The 15539-nt window shown below is 38.2% G+C and overlaps 1 protein-coding gene across 1 annotated transcript; it reads right to left on the bottom strand.

Moving 5' to 3' along the window:
• Positions 1–399: 399 nt before the first annotated feature.
• Positions 400–14828, bottom strand: LOC130905346 (gap junction alpha-3 protein-like). The gene is made up of 4 exons (XM_057818651.1): positions 14765–14828; positions 7556–7643; positions 6853–7403; positions 400–3789 (listed from the first exon to the last, which is right to left on the bottom strand). Exons 2-4 carry the CDS (start codon positions 7622–7624, stop codon positions 3006–3008), a joined length of 1404 nt encoding a protein of 467 aa, XP_057674634.1. The 5' UTR covers positions 7625–7643; positions 14765–14828; the 3' UTR covers positions 400–3005.
• Positions 14829–15539: the final 711 nt, after the last annotated feature.

Raw genomic sequence — 15539 nt, 5'->3', positions numbered from 1 at the left:
CAGGAAAATTTTCAACAAGTCACAACACTATCCGAAATGTGTATGCGTATTGCTGAAGGGTTTGTTTTAAAATGGTGAAAATAAGATGTTAAATAAAACGGTTTTATACAGATCAACAGTTGATTTTTCACAAAAATGTCAAAGAATGAACTCAACATTCAGTATCACAGCAGCCTACAAGAGTCCAGAGGTCATGCTGGCGTTAGCAAGCATTCAAGGTCTTTTCACTCCCTCCACACTTTTTGTTCAATTAAAATCCCTGTGACTTTCACAAACAATAAAGAGAGTGCTGGCCTCAGCACGGCTTCACACACACATACAGACAGACTCGCACCAAAACGTTTGATCCACGCATAATGTAAACCGACGACAAATGAAGCAGGTGAGCAACGGTACAAAATAAGTTTATTGAGTAAAACTTTTTTCTTTCCACATCTGAGGTAAATGAACATTTACATCAACAGTCTCTTCAACAAAAACTTCTATAAAGACTTCCTCTCGTTCACACGCTACACATACACACCTAAACACACACAACACACACAGTGTGGATTAAAAGCAGGGTTTGCCCCTACTAACAATGTTTGCCATGAAAGTCCCTCAGGCACGTGTTTAAGCTGGAAGTCTCAAGATCCATACACATATAACAAGCTAAGAACAGTCACTTTAGATGAATTTCTTCATCGTTGCAAACCTATTTTCTAAATTCTTCTAAGACAATTCATTGTGTTTGTATTAGCATCATCATACCCTAATTATAGCGGGCTACAAAGTCAATGTGCAATCCTTTATTAAAGGTTAGAAAACAGCTCGCTAACATTTAGTAAAATGAGCCCAGTTTAGAGACAAACAGTCTTTTTTTGGTGGAATTGTCATTTTCAAAGTGCTGTAAGAACAGAATCTTGTGGTTTCATTCACTGTTAAGGGTGATAACTTTATGCCACCCTCAACCATGGTGATCTACTTCATAATGAGTACGCTGGATAGCTCATCTCATTGTACAGGGTTGCAAGTGAAACTGTTTGAGACAGGCAGGAATTTGTGAGGGACAAAAAAATAACAATCCACAAGGGATTTAAAAAAAAAAAAAAAAGGTCATACGCATCCACCGTCACCCCTCCCGCGAAACCTAAAAGTCACAATAATAATCTACAGCTAGTCTAGAAAATGAAACTCGTCAACAGTTCTGTAACACACTGCAAACACAAGCATCAGAAAGAAGATGTACAAAATGTCCTCCAACCAAAACAGTGTTCAATGTTGAGCATTGGCTTTTATGAACTACAGTGTGACCTTTGGAGATGTTTATTGCCAACTTCCTCTTACAGTGAAATATTGGAAAAAGTCCAAACTGAACCAGAATGCTTTGAGAAAAAAAATTGTAAAACTGCATCACACATTGAGTGATCTATAATAGCCTCTACTTATTTATAGTGTATACATATTTATAATTGACCCTGATGTAACAGCAGAGATGTGTTTGTGTTAACACTGAAACAAATTAAACAAATTTAAACAAATCCAACACGCCCATGTGGACAGTCGAGATCCATCATATCAATAACAAAAAAACCAAAACAAAAGTGCAAATCTGTCTTAGTGTCTCTCCCAGCAAAGACACAAAAGACAAATACGAAGACGCCATACTGCTTCCTTTAAGCTCCCAAAGTTACAAATTAGTCCAATCATCAGCATCATGATTTTTCTCTGTTGAAGTGTTTGTCAAATCTGCATGTCTGAAAAGAGAAGCATTTTATTATTTTCTATGGATAATCAGCTGAAGTGGTGAACACATATGTATTTTTGAATCTACAGTAGTGACTAAAGATTTTGATTTAAACTCATCTCTCTTTGTATTATTAATGTGGATAATGATTCGGTAGACACGTTATACAAACAATCACTTAGTCCATGGCTCGGCCGTACTCAGTTAACTTAGAATCAAAGTTTGAAATCTCAAAATTTTATAATTTGGAGTCATTTATGACAATTGTGCCGTGACTGTTTTGCAAGCAGATTGGGGGGTGAAAATCACTCAACACGCCCTGCATCACAGGATAGTCTTTTTGAGAAAATCATGCGAAAATTCTCAAATTTGGTACATGTGTACCCATTTAGCTTGTTTTACGTATGTTAATACCAAGGCTTTGAAGCACAATTATGTAACCCAATTTAGAGCTCAATCACCTATCTTGCGATTGTAGTGCTTCAGCCAGCAGGAGGAAGCATTTTGTCAGAGAAGTAGCACCCTGCAACGAGTTCGTATTGCAAAAAAAACCTCAACTTTGTGACATGAACTTTAGTCTCCTTTAATTATCTAAACCTCGCCTCCCCGGCAACACCGCTAGATGAAAGCTAACATTAATTATTCTACTTCAGCGGTAGGCTCCACAAGACTTTTGGGGCTATTCATAACATAATTTTACAAAATCAGTGAACCAAATGTTGATGCATGTTTGTGCCAATGGGAACCTTAAACATTCAATCCAGCAGAAAATACACACTATGATTCACCCCTGCCAAGGAGGTTATGTTGTCATTGTTGAATTTCTAGTTTGTAGAAGAGCACAAAAGATATTCTACTGATTTTAACAGGACCTTGTGGAGGGGTGATGTGTGGGCCAAAAGCGAAACATAAGTATTATTGCAGATCTGGACAAAGGTGCAGATTTATTTTCCCTCTTTTTTTCAGAAGGAAGCTCCTCAATTTACATCAAGATAGTTCCCTGGCACCAAGCTGCCACAAGAGAGTGTCAAAGTCGTGCGACAATAAAAGATAGTTTCTGACCCAAAATAGATTGTGAATAGGTAAATTTTAGACTATACACTTTGATGCCGACTCATAGTAGAATCAATTGGCCTTGGCGAAAGTCTGCTCCCTCAGGAGTGTCATTTTTTAGTAAATATTTGAGGTCATGTCCAGACTTGCTGGAGTCAAGTCTATGTTGCTGCTGATGGCTGATGGGCACCTTTTCTAGTTGTATCCACTATTCACGTTGCCTTGGTTACACCGCCAAATCGTCAGGCCTGGCCCTGGAACTGCTGCTCTCGCTCACCCGTCTTGGCTTATGCATGTCGGGGGGCTGATGCATCTCTGCTTTGGTAACGACAGTGAAGTCATCACTCTGCATCGCTTTCCCTTCATTTGCCAAAGCCTCCTCCAGTGAGAGGAGGTAGAGGCGAGCATGGCAGGGGAGTGTGGGAAAAGTGGAGTGTTGTGATTCTGGAGGAGGGGGTATAATTGTCTCCTCCACATGGGAGGAGGACGAGGAGATCCTTGGTGAGGGAGGAGGGTAAGAGCCGGGGGAGTTTTTTCCATTTGGATCCTGCAGCTCCAATGCCATGTTGCTCCAGTTCTGCTTCTCTTCTGGTAGCGGTCTGTGGACTCCGCCATAAAAGGAAGCAGGCAGCGACTGTAACAGGAGGTCATCCGGGTGGAACAACGTACGGTCCATCTTCACAGAACCAGTTGCCATATCGGGACTTAAAGAAATCACCTCCGCAGGACTGTCGCCGCCCCCTTCAGCTGTGCTGCCCCCGACCACACTCACACTGGCGTACGTGGGCAAACAGTCGAGTGCTGGTGGACTGACCTCCTCGGGAAGCGTCTTGGCGTCCCCAGCTCGTACTCCACCCAGCAGCAACGATTCATTGTCAGCGACAAATTCATTGGTGACGCTCTGCTTCACTTTTTTCCAGCCCAGGTGGTAAATCTCCAGCAGATTAAGGACCAGAGAGACACAAGCCACAGCCAGCATAAAGATGATGAATATCGTTTTTTCAGTTGGCCTGCGGAAACACATGAAGAACCATTTAAGAGGATAGTTAAAAACTGTCAAAACTCATTCAGCTTCATCAAGCCTTAGATTTGTAGATTTGGCTGTGCAGACTGGCAGTGTTCTGTAGCAGATTAGAGTGCCCCAGGTAATTGTTAGTTTCACTGTCATGGATATTCGGCACCTGAATCCAAGTGTTTACTACTACAACCTTACACACTCATCAAACAGGTTTTTCAGTGTCAGCGTTGCATCGCTTTGGATTAAATGTAAGTAAATGATAAAAATATAGGGATGACTTGTCACATCAATTATAAGAGTGAAAGATGGAAATCTTATAGGTATAGGTACATCAAATTTCAAGCTGAAAATGTATCCGTATAGTATAAACCAGAGGTCACGGAACCGCGGACCGCGGTCCGGTTCCGGACCCCCTAGCCGTCTGGGCTGGATCTCAAGCTGTCCGGACTAAAACACGTTGCAACAACAAAAATCATTTTTTCCTGCGGGTTTGCAGAGCGGAAGTGATGCGCGTGAGCCAGCCAATGGGAGTGAAGCATTTGAAAGTTATTTTTAGAACAGCATGTCTCACACTCGCTTTCCAGACTCCGCGGAGTGACAGCCAAAAACTGAGCCGAATGAAGTTGGAGGAAGAGGCGAAAAGGTACGGCAAATGGCGTGCTCAAAACTACGCAAGATTGATGCAGAAAACAGTGTTTAAGGAGGAGTAGACCAACACATTTTTGTTCATTTTACCTGGCAGCAGCACAAGACAGCTGTGTTCAGAGACAGTGTTCTGCCAAAATCTGCTACATCGGCGAAACGTCTACATTAGTCGAATTTGACACCCAAAGTACTACCGGGCGCGCTAAACTTGTTTTGTTTGGATGCATACAGGCAGAACGTACTGCTAAATGCCTTAAGAAAATACTTAAATGCAGTTAGACCAAATAAGGACGGTTTAAATACGCTACGTGACCAATGTGGTCAACTGCTTCAAAGCTAACACAAAAAACCACAATGGTTAAAAGTATGAGAGGGTAATACACGCAAAAAGTATTTTTCAGGCAATGAAAAGGTTCTAAAAAAACTAAATAAAAAGAGAAATAGTGAGTACTCGCCGCTTCTAACCGATGTGCGCATGCGTGCGGATGCTTAAGCAAGCGCGCTGAGCGTTGTGTAGACGTTTCGCCGCGTAGTAAGGAATGGCCGAACAACGGAAGCGCTTGTAAAAAGCAGCCATTTGAAAAGGCACTATAAAACGAAGCACGCAGCTTTTTCGCAAAGTTTCCCTATGAACTCTGCCATCTGTTCTAAAAAAATAGCGGAATTAAGGGCTCAATATGATCGCTTTATTACTTATTACTAATTAATTATTATTAAATATTATTTATTACTTACTATAAATCTATTTCTTATATTTTATTTACCTTTTTCAATGTTGTAATTATCAGCATGGCCACGTAAAGATACGTTTGTATTTTTGGGAAAAAAAGAAGCATTAAAAATATTTCCGGACCCGAGATTGTTGTAATTTTTTAATTTCAGACCCAGAGGATTTTTAATTCATGACCCCTGGTATAAACAAAGCATTTCTTGCAGTAGTAGTAGTAGTAGTAGAAAGTGTGCAACAAGCTGGAGAGAAAAGGGAAAAGGACACTGACATAAAAACAGCCACCTAGAGCGTTAGCATCACTATTTACAAGTTAATTTTGTATACAGAATATGTAAATTAATGAAAGCTTTGCTGTCAATAACTTTTGTGCAAAGGGAATGACATCGCTATTGTTTGTACAGTTCAATTTTCGTTGCCGTGTTTGAATAGTTCACATCAAGTTTTGAGCCATCTGGGTGGCATTTTTATTGTTGTTCTTGGGTAATGTCTTTCATATGAGTTCAGCCACCGTGGGAGTCCCCGCATGGACGGTCACGCACATAAGTGACAATATTTATCATTTGACTATTGCGCATGACATGGAAAATATAAGATATTATTTTATTTTTAGTTATCTCTCTCTGTGGGTATCCTTTTAGTTTTTTCTATTGTATTAGAATGCATAAGTCCAATGTGATTGTTTGGAGTTAGTGACAAGTATCAAGTATGCCACTCTATTATTATTATTATTGCCCAATCTAAATAGTCAGAAATGGCCTGCTCTCTTTGAAGATGCAATGTTAGTGACTCAACAAACATGCTGTTTTTATTTCTTTTTATCAAGAAAGGTTATGGTTTTGGATTTGCCTGCAATATGCATGCCAACTTAAAACCTGATTTTATTAATTATTTGCTAAATAAGAATTACGATTCAAAATTTATGTAGGCTGAGGAATTGGCATGTGCCGGTATAATATTCTGACGGCATGATAACTTTACGCCAAGATATCACGGTTTCACGGTATTACTATTATAGCTCTAAAATTTGCTACTTTGAGATATCTTTTTTTTTTTTAAATAGTTTTTTTTTTTTTTCCATTGAACATGATTTTTATTTTTCAAAACATATTAGCAAATTCCAACATATGTATAATGTTAAGTAAAAATAAATTACAAAAAATATATATATATATTCTCAATAAAATTATAATAAATGCAGTCCTTTGGGGGAGCCTCAACCCACAGCCACAGCTCAACATTATTACAATCAGAACAAAAATAACTGAATTATTTTCCATAAAAAGCATGTGTGTATGACTCATATAATGTTTACATTATACACACACTCTGAAGTATTCCCACACCAGTGATTTCATTTTCTTCGATGGAGGAAAAAGTTTAGGAGTTTCACCTCCTCCAGCCATCGGGTAGCACAGCTGACTCACTGACACTGAGCAACAACCGGTAGGGGGAGGGTTGAGCCTTACAGCTGCAAGCGAGGGATTTCTCCATGCATTTTTGGCACATAAAAAATAGCTAATACCTTAGGGACAGCATGACGGAAAAGTTTTGCGGTTTTGAAACCTTGACCTTTTCATACCATGATATACCTTGAAAACGGTAATCGGCACATGTCTATTGAGGAATCAAAGATAAAAGGCAGGCAGTTTGTACACAAGTAAAGATTATTAAAAAACTAACCTGGATATAAAGCAGTCCACTGTATTGGGACAGGGCCAGCGGTGGCATTTGTAGAGCGGTTTCAAGTGGAAGCCATAGAGGAAGTACTGTCCCAGGATGAAGCCGACCTCAAACAGGGTCTTAAAAATGATGTTGAAGATGTAGGTCCTCAGTAATGCCCCGCGAATGCGGATTTTGCCATGCTCATCGCGAATGGGTGGCTTCTCTTTCTTCCAACCGCCCCCTCCGTCACCATTGTGGTAGAGGGGGTCATGATCCTCCAGGTGCCTTCCCATCTTCCTGTTCTCATCTTCCCGCTCCCTCCTCTTCTCCTCCATGCGGACAATGTGCAGCACGTGCCCCAGGTAGATAAGGGTTGGCGTGGACACAAAGATGATCTGCAGCACCCAGAAGCGCATGTGGGAGATGGGAAAGGCCTCGTCGTAGCAAACATTCTCGCAGCCGGGCTGCTGCGTGTTGCAAGTAAAGTCGGATTGCTCATCACCCCACACTTCTTCAGCGGCTGCGCCCAGCACCAAGATGCGGAAGATGAAGAGGACGGTCAGCCAAACCTTGCGGGGGAACGACCACAAGGTTTGAGGAACACAGAAGAAGCTGAAGAGGGACACCTTTGAACGTGTCATACAAAGTGCTAAATATGGTGGTCAACAGAGCGACATTATGTAAGAGAACACAGAATCGGCTTAAGCCATCGATCAGTCACCTTTCCTATGACAGTGGAGTGTTCCTGAGCGTTCTCCAGCAGCCGCCCCAGAAAGCTCCAGTCACCCATACTTGACTCGCTTTTTAACCTGGAGAGACATGTGTTTCGGTAAGGGTACTAGTGATTAAAAGACTCGTGATAATAGGTCGACTTGGATTAATCGATGATGTCATTTTTTTCAGATGTTTTTTCAGCGATATTATGCGCAAGTTTAACACAACTTCAACATGTCTCAACCTAATGCAGGGGTGTCTAAATTTTTTTCTCTGACAGATGCTTTCAGAAAAAAACAAAGAATGCAAGGGCCAGCTAGAAATCCTTCCACTTTCATTTGTTAAACAGGATCAGAATCAGGTATTAAAAATAAAAGAAAAAAGATAGCGCAGGTTTTCAAAATGCATTCATATTAAGGTGTTAGATCCATCACTGCCAGCACTACAGTCAAACTGGATTGATTTGGATCAGTGGCAGTGAAACCTGATCACTCACTGCCAGCCTTCCCTGATGAAATGGATTTGATATATATATATATATATATATATATATATATATATATATATATATATATATATATATATATATATATATATATATATATATATATATATATATATATATATATATATATATATATATATATATATATATATATATATATAATATATATGGCGGAAAACACTCAGGTGACTTGAAGTTCCGCTCTGAGACCCCCAATTTGGCCAAAGTCAAAATTGTCTCATATGCATGTGTGATACATCATTGGAAAGCTTCAAATCTCAATTTTCTGGGGGAAGAAAAATTTTGAATTGGAGGGCACTTAAATAAAAAAAATAAAAAATTTAAACAACAAAACCCTATGTGGAGGTGAGAGCACGTGAGAGCAGAATTACAGATGCCATGACTTTAACGAGATATTATCACGTAATTACCTTGTTTCGATCCAAAAACTCCATGTAGCATGTATCAGTGCCAAGACACAGCTGTGAATGGCCACAGCAGGATTTTTGGGGGATTTTATGGGTGAAACATGGTAACATAACAAGGATCGCGATGCAGAAATCGCAGACATCAAGGAGTGGTCGAGATATTCTTTTCCATATATTTACCCTTTTAAACATTTTTTTCCCATCATTCTTTGTTTTTTATCCATTATTTATCATCTATAATATCAGAGAAAATGCGACAGTAACAATTAAATAGAATTAAGCGATAGTTATGAGGTAGATATCTGTGACTTTTTTACAGACACAATTTTTTTCATTGTGACGTAATTTGATTAAAAATTTAAAATATGCGAGAGAATAATTTTTTAAAGTCGTTTTTTTTTTTTTAACGAAATATTAGACATCAATTAATGATTCAAAGCTAAAAATGACAGACATTTTGAATAATAAATATAATTAATTACCTTCGTTTTATGGCTGGGTTGAAACAAAAGCGGTTGTGCAACGTCTGTAAACCGGGGTTTCCAGGGTAAAATGGACAAATGAGCAAAAGTTCGGGGGCTTAATGAGCGAATCTGCTATGGCAGCATATAGATATATTGTTTTATCAAACACAACAGTTCTTTTGGCTTAAAATACAGCAGTTTCTTTTAAAGAGGAGTGCAAGAGCAGAAACTGCTTTTTCAGTCTTGTCCGTGTTTTCTGCCATATATACTGTACATATATATACATACATACATACATACATACATACATACATACATACATACATACAGATACAGTGTATCACAAAAGTGAGTACACCCGTCGTGTTTCTGCAGATATTTAAGTATATCTTTTCATGGGAAAAAACTGACAAAATGACACTTTGACACAATGAAAAGTAGTCTGTGTGCAGCTTATATAACAGAGTTAATTTATTTTCCCCTAAAAATAACTCAAAATATAGCCATTAATATCTAAACCCCTGGCAACAAAGTGAGTACAGCACATGGGAACTACGTACATCCCTAAATGTCCAAATTGAGCACTGCTTGTCATTTTCCCTCCAAAATGTCATGTGACTCGTTACAGGAGTGCTGTCAGCATTGCTGCAGAGATTGAAGAGGTGGGGGGTCAGCCTGTTAGTGCTCAGACCATATGCCGCACTCTACATCAAATTGGTGTGCATGGCTGTCACCCCAGGAGGAAGCCTCTTCTGAAGACGGTAGACAATAAAGCCCGCAAACAAAAAGTTTGCTGAAGACATGTAAACAAAGCACATGGATTACTGGAACTATGTCCTATGGTCTGATGAGACGGGCGGGCTTTCTTCTATTAAATGTACACTTAAAAAAAAATAAAAAAAAAAAAAAAAAAAAAAAAAATATATATATATATATATATATATATATATATATATATATATATATATATATATATATATATACAGTGGGGCAAATAAGTATTTAGTCAACCACCAATTGTGCAAGTTCTCCTACTTGAAAAGATTAGAGAGGCCTGTAATTGTCAACATGGGTAAACCTCAACCATGAGAGACAGAATGTGGAAAAAAAACAGAAAATCGCGCTGTTTGATTTTTAAAGAATTTATTTCCAAATTAGAGTGGAAAATAAGTATTTGGTCACCTACAAACAAGCAAGATTTTTGGCTGTCAAAGAGGTCTAACTTCTAACGAAGGCTAACGAGGTCTAACGAGGCTCCACTCGTTACCTGTATTAATGGCACCTGTTTTAACTCATTATCGGTATAAAAGACACCTGTCTAAAACTTCAGTCAGTCACACTACAAACTCCACTATGGCCAAGACCAAAGAGCTGTCGAAGGACACCAGAGACAAAATTGTAGACCTGCACCAGGCTGGAAGACTGAATCTGCAATAGGTAAAACGCTTGGTGTAAAGAAATCAACTGTGGAAGCAATTATTAGAAAATGGAAAACATACAAGACCACTGATAATCTCCCTCGATCTGGGGCTCAATGCAAGATCTCACCCCGTGGCGTCAAAATGATAACAAGAACAGTGAACAAAAATCCCAGAACCACACGGGGGACTGAGTGAATGACCTACAGAGAGCTGGGACCACAGTAACAAAGGCTACTATCAGTAACACAATGCGCCGCCAGGGACTCAAATCCTGCACTGCCAGACGTGTCCCCCTGCTGTAGCCAGTACACGTCCAGGCCCGTCTGCGGTTTGCTTTAGAGCATTTGGATGATCCAGAAGAAGACTGGGAGAATGTGTTATGGTCAGATGAAACCAAAACAGAACTTTTTTGTAGAAACACAGGTTTTCGTGTTTGGAGGAGAAAGAATACTGAATTGCATCCGAAGAACACCATACCCACTGTGAAGCATGGGGGTGGAAAGATCATGCTTTGGGCTGCTTTTCTGCGAAGGGACCAGGACGACTGATCTGTGTAAAGGAAAGAATGAATGGGGCCATATATCAAGAGATTATGAGTGAAAATCTCCTTCCATCAGCAAGTGCATTGAAGATGGGACCTGGCTGGGTCTTTCAGCATGACAATGATCCCAAACACACAGCCAGGGCAACAAAAGAGTGGCTTCGTAAGAAGCATTTCAAGGTCCTGGAGTGGCCTACCCAGTCTCCAGATCTCAACCCCATAGAAAATCTGTGGAGGGAGTTGAAAGTCCGTGTTGCCCAACGACAGCCCCAAAACATCACTGCTCTAGAGGAGATCTGCATGGAGGAATGGGCCAAAATACCAGCAACAGTGTGTGAAAAGCTTGTGAAGAGTTACAGAAAACGTTTGGCCTCCGTCATTGCCAACAAAGGGTACATAACAAAGTGTTGAGATGAAGTTTTTGTATTGACCAAATACTTATTTTCCAACATGATTTGCAAATAAATTCTTTAAAAATCAAACAATGTGATTTTCTGGGATTTTTTTCCACATTCTGTCTCTCATGGTTGAGGCTTACCCATGTTGACAACTACAGGCCTCTCTAATATTTTCAAGTGTGAGAACGTGCACAGTTAGTGGTTGACTAAATACTTATTTGCCCCACTGTATGTGTATATATATATTAGGGCTGTCAAAATTATCGCGTTAACGGGCGTTAATTAATTTTTTAAATTAATCACGTTAAATTATTTGACGCAATTAACGCACTAGGCCCGCTCAGACAGATTTAAATGTCAGTACAGTGAAAGGCCAACTTGTTAATTGTGTTTTATGGAGTTTTTCCGCCCTCTGCTGGCGCTTGGGTGTGACTTGCATATGTGATGTGGCGTAATGTCGCCCTCTGCTGGCGATTCAGTGCAGCTGATTATTTGGGTTTCGGCGCGCTTTTCTGACGTGATTATATGTCGACGCGAACTCACACTAATAGACAGTGCTATTCAGATCAGCTAACGTCCGCATCCAGTATTCAGTGGCAGTTCTCATAGCCCCATCACACTGTTTGTGTCTAATACATGCATCGCTTGTGAGTTATATTCCTCCTTTGTTTATATTCATGAGCATTAGATAGTTATTGATGGTGTGTATTTGAATTTGTTCACATATATGGTGAAATGCAGTTACATTGTTAGATGCTTGTGAGCTAATTGGCTAGTGCTACTGCTCAAATGGACACGTGTGTGTACATTTTATGTTATTTCGTGATTTATGCAAGTTATTGACACATTGCCTTGTTATTTTCAGTTTTACAAAAATACAAGAAACGTGCTCCTGTCAAAAAGATATGACTTCAGTAAAGCCCATGCAACTTTGCCACACCGTCTGAGTTCTTTTTGGAACTTATGTTCAATTTGTGTACTCACACACATTGAGGACAGAATAGGGCTACTAGTTTATTTTTTGATTGAAAATTTTACAAATTTTATTAAAACGAAAACATTAAGAGGCGTTTTAATATAACATTTCTATAACTTGTACTAATATTCATCTTTTAAGAACTACAAGTCTTTCTATCCATGGATCACTTTAACAGAATGTTAATAATGTTAATGCCATCTTGTTGATTTATTGTTATAATAAACAAATACAGTCCTTGTGTACCGTATGTTGAATGTATATATCCATCTTGTCTTATCTTTCCATTCCAACAATAATTTACAGAAAAATATGGCATATTTTATAGATGGTTTGAATTGCGATTAATTGCGATTAATTACGATTAATTAATTTTTAAGCTGTAATTAACTCGATTAAAAATTTTAATCGTTTGACAGCCCTGATAGATAGATAGATAGATAGATAGATAGATAGATAGATAGATAGATAGATAGATAGATAGATAGATAGATAGATAGATAGATAGATAGATAGATAGATAGATAGATAGATAGATAGATAGATAGATAGATAGATAGATAGATAGATAGATAGATAGATAGATAGATAGATAGATAGATAGATAGATAGATATATTTACACTACTGAAACAAACTTTGCAGGATAAAGAATGTCCAGCGACAGCCAACCAAGATACCTTGATTTAACACATTGGAGGTAAATGGTACTTTTTAACTTAACCATTTAACCATACCAGGTCGGTGTAACGAGAAGATGATTGCAAGGATGCATCCGCTGGAGGGAAGGGTGACCGAAGAAAAATCCTAGATGAAGGATTTCTCTGTTGAAATTTTATTTTATGATAAAGAATTTATTGACCACTGCTTGGTCAATGTTTCATCTTGTAAGCAGACACAGTATTGTTTGTGTTTTCACAGAGGACTACGTCGGGCATTTGGTGAATTCAGGTTGCTCATCGTCTAGCAAACTTTTGCATATTTTGCACGTGACCGCAACTCATCACAAATAAAATGTTTCGCTTTAGAACATCGATGTGTAGCTTGCCACACGACTCCCCCACACGTCGGTTTTCGCCAGGATACCGTGTTGTTGCCAAAACACATGATTGGTGGTTCATTGACCTGAAGCTACAGCAATGACTGCAGATTAGTGAGGTCGAACAGTTGGTTCAACTCCTGTGAAAAACACCACACTAAAACAAATTAACGGAACATTTAACTGAATTAGACAGAATTTGAATGAAATCAAAGAATTATTTGCATTTCGTCTTTTTGCAAATCATTTCAATTGAGTCGTTCTTTCAGTTTAAATAGTTTTCTTTATTCAAGCACAGTGTTATTGTTCAAATTGCCTCATCTTACAGTTACTTCTAATAATATTAATCACACAATTACATTACTTTTTAAAAAGATTTTTATGCAATTACTCCTTAAATAACTTTTTGTGAAGGGGAGCTCATGCAATTTGTACTTGGCAACTTAAAAATATAAAAAGTCAAGCCACAGAGAAAAGACAATTTATGATAATAACAATTACTACATCTATCAAACTGGATTTTGAAAAAGTTCTTATTTGGAATAGCAAAGTATTTAAAATGGTTCCTTACAATTTAAACCATTCATGCACGGATGATCATAGTTATTTATTTATTTATTTATTTAACTCTTACAGGCCAACTTTTGAACTAATCACACTGAAATATGGACACACACAGCCAGCCCTCGGCTTAAAATAAATTGGAGGCTAATCGCTGCTAATGGCATGCAATGAGCTAACCACTATTAAAAACAAACAAACAAAAAACAACAATTTTAGAGTGTTACGTTGGGCTGTAATCGGTGTGCATTTCTGTTTCTATTCATTTTAATTTGATCAATTTAGTTTTTATTAACATTGTATAAATGTAAACATGTATTTATAATTATAAGACCTATATTAAAAATACAATAATGATTAATAAAACAATAAAATAATAAATGCTATATATATATATATATATATATATATATATACATATATATATATATATATTTTTTTATTTTTTATTTTTTTAATGACATTTAAATTAAAAGTCACTTGTCCTATAAAAGATTCATGGTCTTAAGTGTCCCCCCAAAAAGTTTTTTTTTTTTTTTTTTTTTTTAAATTAATTAATTAATTAATTAATTTTTTTAAATGACCAAATATCATCACTTTCTCTGTAGGTTTAAAGGTCTTAACTGTCAACTTTAGAATAGTTTTCTGCTGTAGCGACCGCTGTCCCTGAAAGGGTTAAGGATTAACAATGTAAAATGTTTAAATCAAGATGTGTAATCAAAATTGGAATTTTCCTCAATTCCTTAATGAATGCCTTCCATCCTGGTCCAATCATGGAATTTCGCTCCAAATCTACTGCCTCGCATTGAGATCAACCGGGTCAGATGTGTTCACATTCACTTTGTTTGGAAGCAGTCGAATAAGTATCAGGTATCAGAACTTACTTCGATATGGTGGCGGTGGTAGTGACAAATCCATCTACTAGAAAACACTAGAAAAGGGAAATCTGTAAGGGGAAAAACATTGAAAATTAGTTTATTTGCATACCAACTAAATGCAAAATATCCCGAAGTCAGGTTTAATGATCAGTGATGTTCTTTCCATTTAAGCCAAGTACGGTATGCTTATTTGGAGAAAACACCAAGTTTACATTAACAATACCGTGTTAACTTTATACACCAGACGTGTTCATGTTAACAGTTGCAAGAATTTGTGCGTGTGCGTACGCGTGTGTGTGCCACAGGGCCGGCTGGCCGCTGGACAATGGCTGGCCATCTGTGGGAAGTGAATGAGTGGATAACAGGTTGTCCCTGTTGAATGCTGGACTCATCACATCCCAGGAATGCTGAGGAGGGCAAATGTTTGCCTGGGATCAACTGATATTCACAAACGCGCACGCACGCACACTTACAGTAGAATACTCTACTACAGTATGTCTAATCCACCTAATTTTCATAGGTTGACCAAGCTGCCCACAATGTATTTGGTTTATTCAGTAAGTTTTCGCCAATTGTTTCTGAGCGAGACTGGATGAAAATGATTAAGTGTAAGTCTTGGATTCCTGAAGAATAATGTATGAATGTTGATGTCAAAATATGAACGAGCATTGAAATGTACACGTCAGTTTTTGGCTTCGGCAAAGTTTTAGAATCGAATGTATTTTTACATTTGAGAATTCGATCACATGATGCAGGGATGAACGGTTAAACTAAGCGTCAT

The sequence above is a fragment of the Corythoichthys intestinalis genome, chromosome 2, assembly GCF_030265065.1.
Source record: "Corythoichthys intestinalis isolate RoL2023-P3 chromosome 2, ASM3026506v1, whole genome shotgun sequence".
Taxonomy (NCBI): domain Eukaryota; kingdom Metazoa; phylum Chordata; class Actinopteri; order Syngnathiformes; family Syngnathidae; genus Corythoichthys; species Corythoichthys intestinalis.
This window is presented reverse-complemented; position numbering and strand designations above follow the sequence as displayed.

Excerpts from the sequence above, each read along its gene's own strand:
- LOC130905346 (XM_057818651.1), bottom strand. The coding sequence starts at position 7,624 with ATGGGTGACTGGAGCTTTCTGGGGCGGCTGCTGGAGAACGCTCAGGAA. Across the intron at positions 7,404-7,555 it reads ACTCCACTGTCATAGGAAAG|GTTTGGCTGACCGTCCTCTT; the intron begins GTGACTGATCGA and ends TTCCCCCGCAAG. Across the intron at positions 3,790-6,852 it reads GTGGACTGCTTTATATCCAG|GCCAACTGAAAAAACGATAT; the intron begins GTTAGTTTTTTA and ends GTGTTTCCGCAG.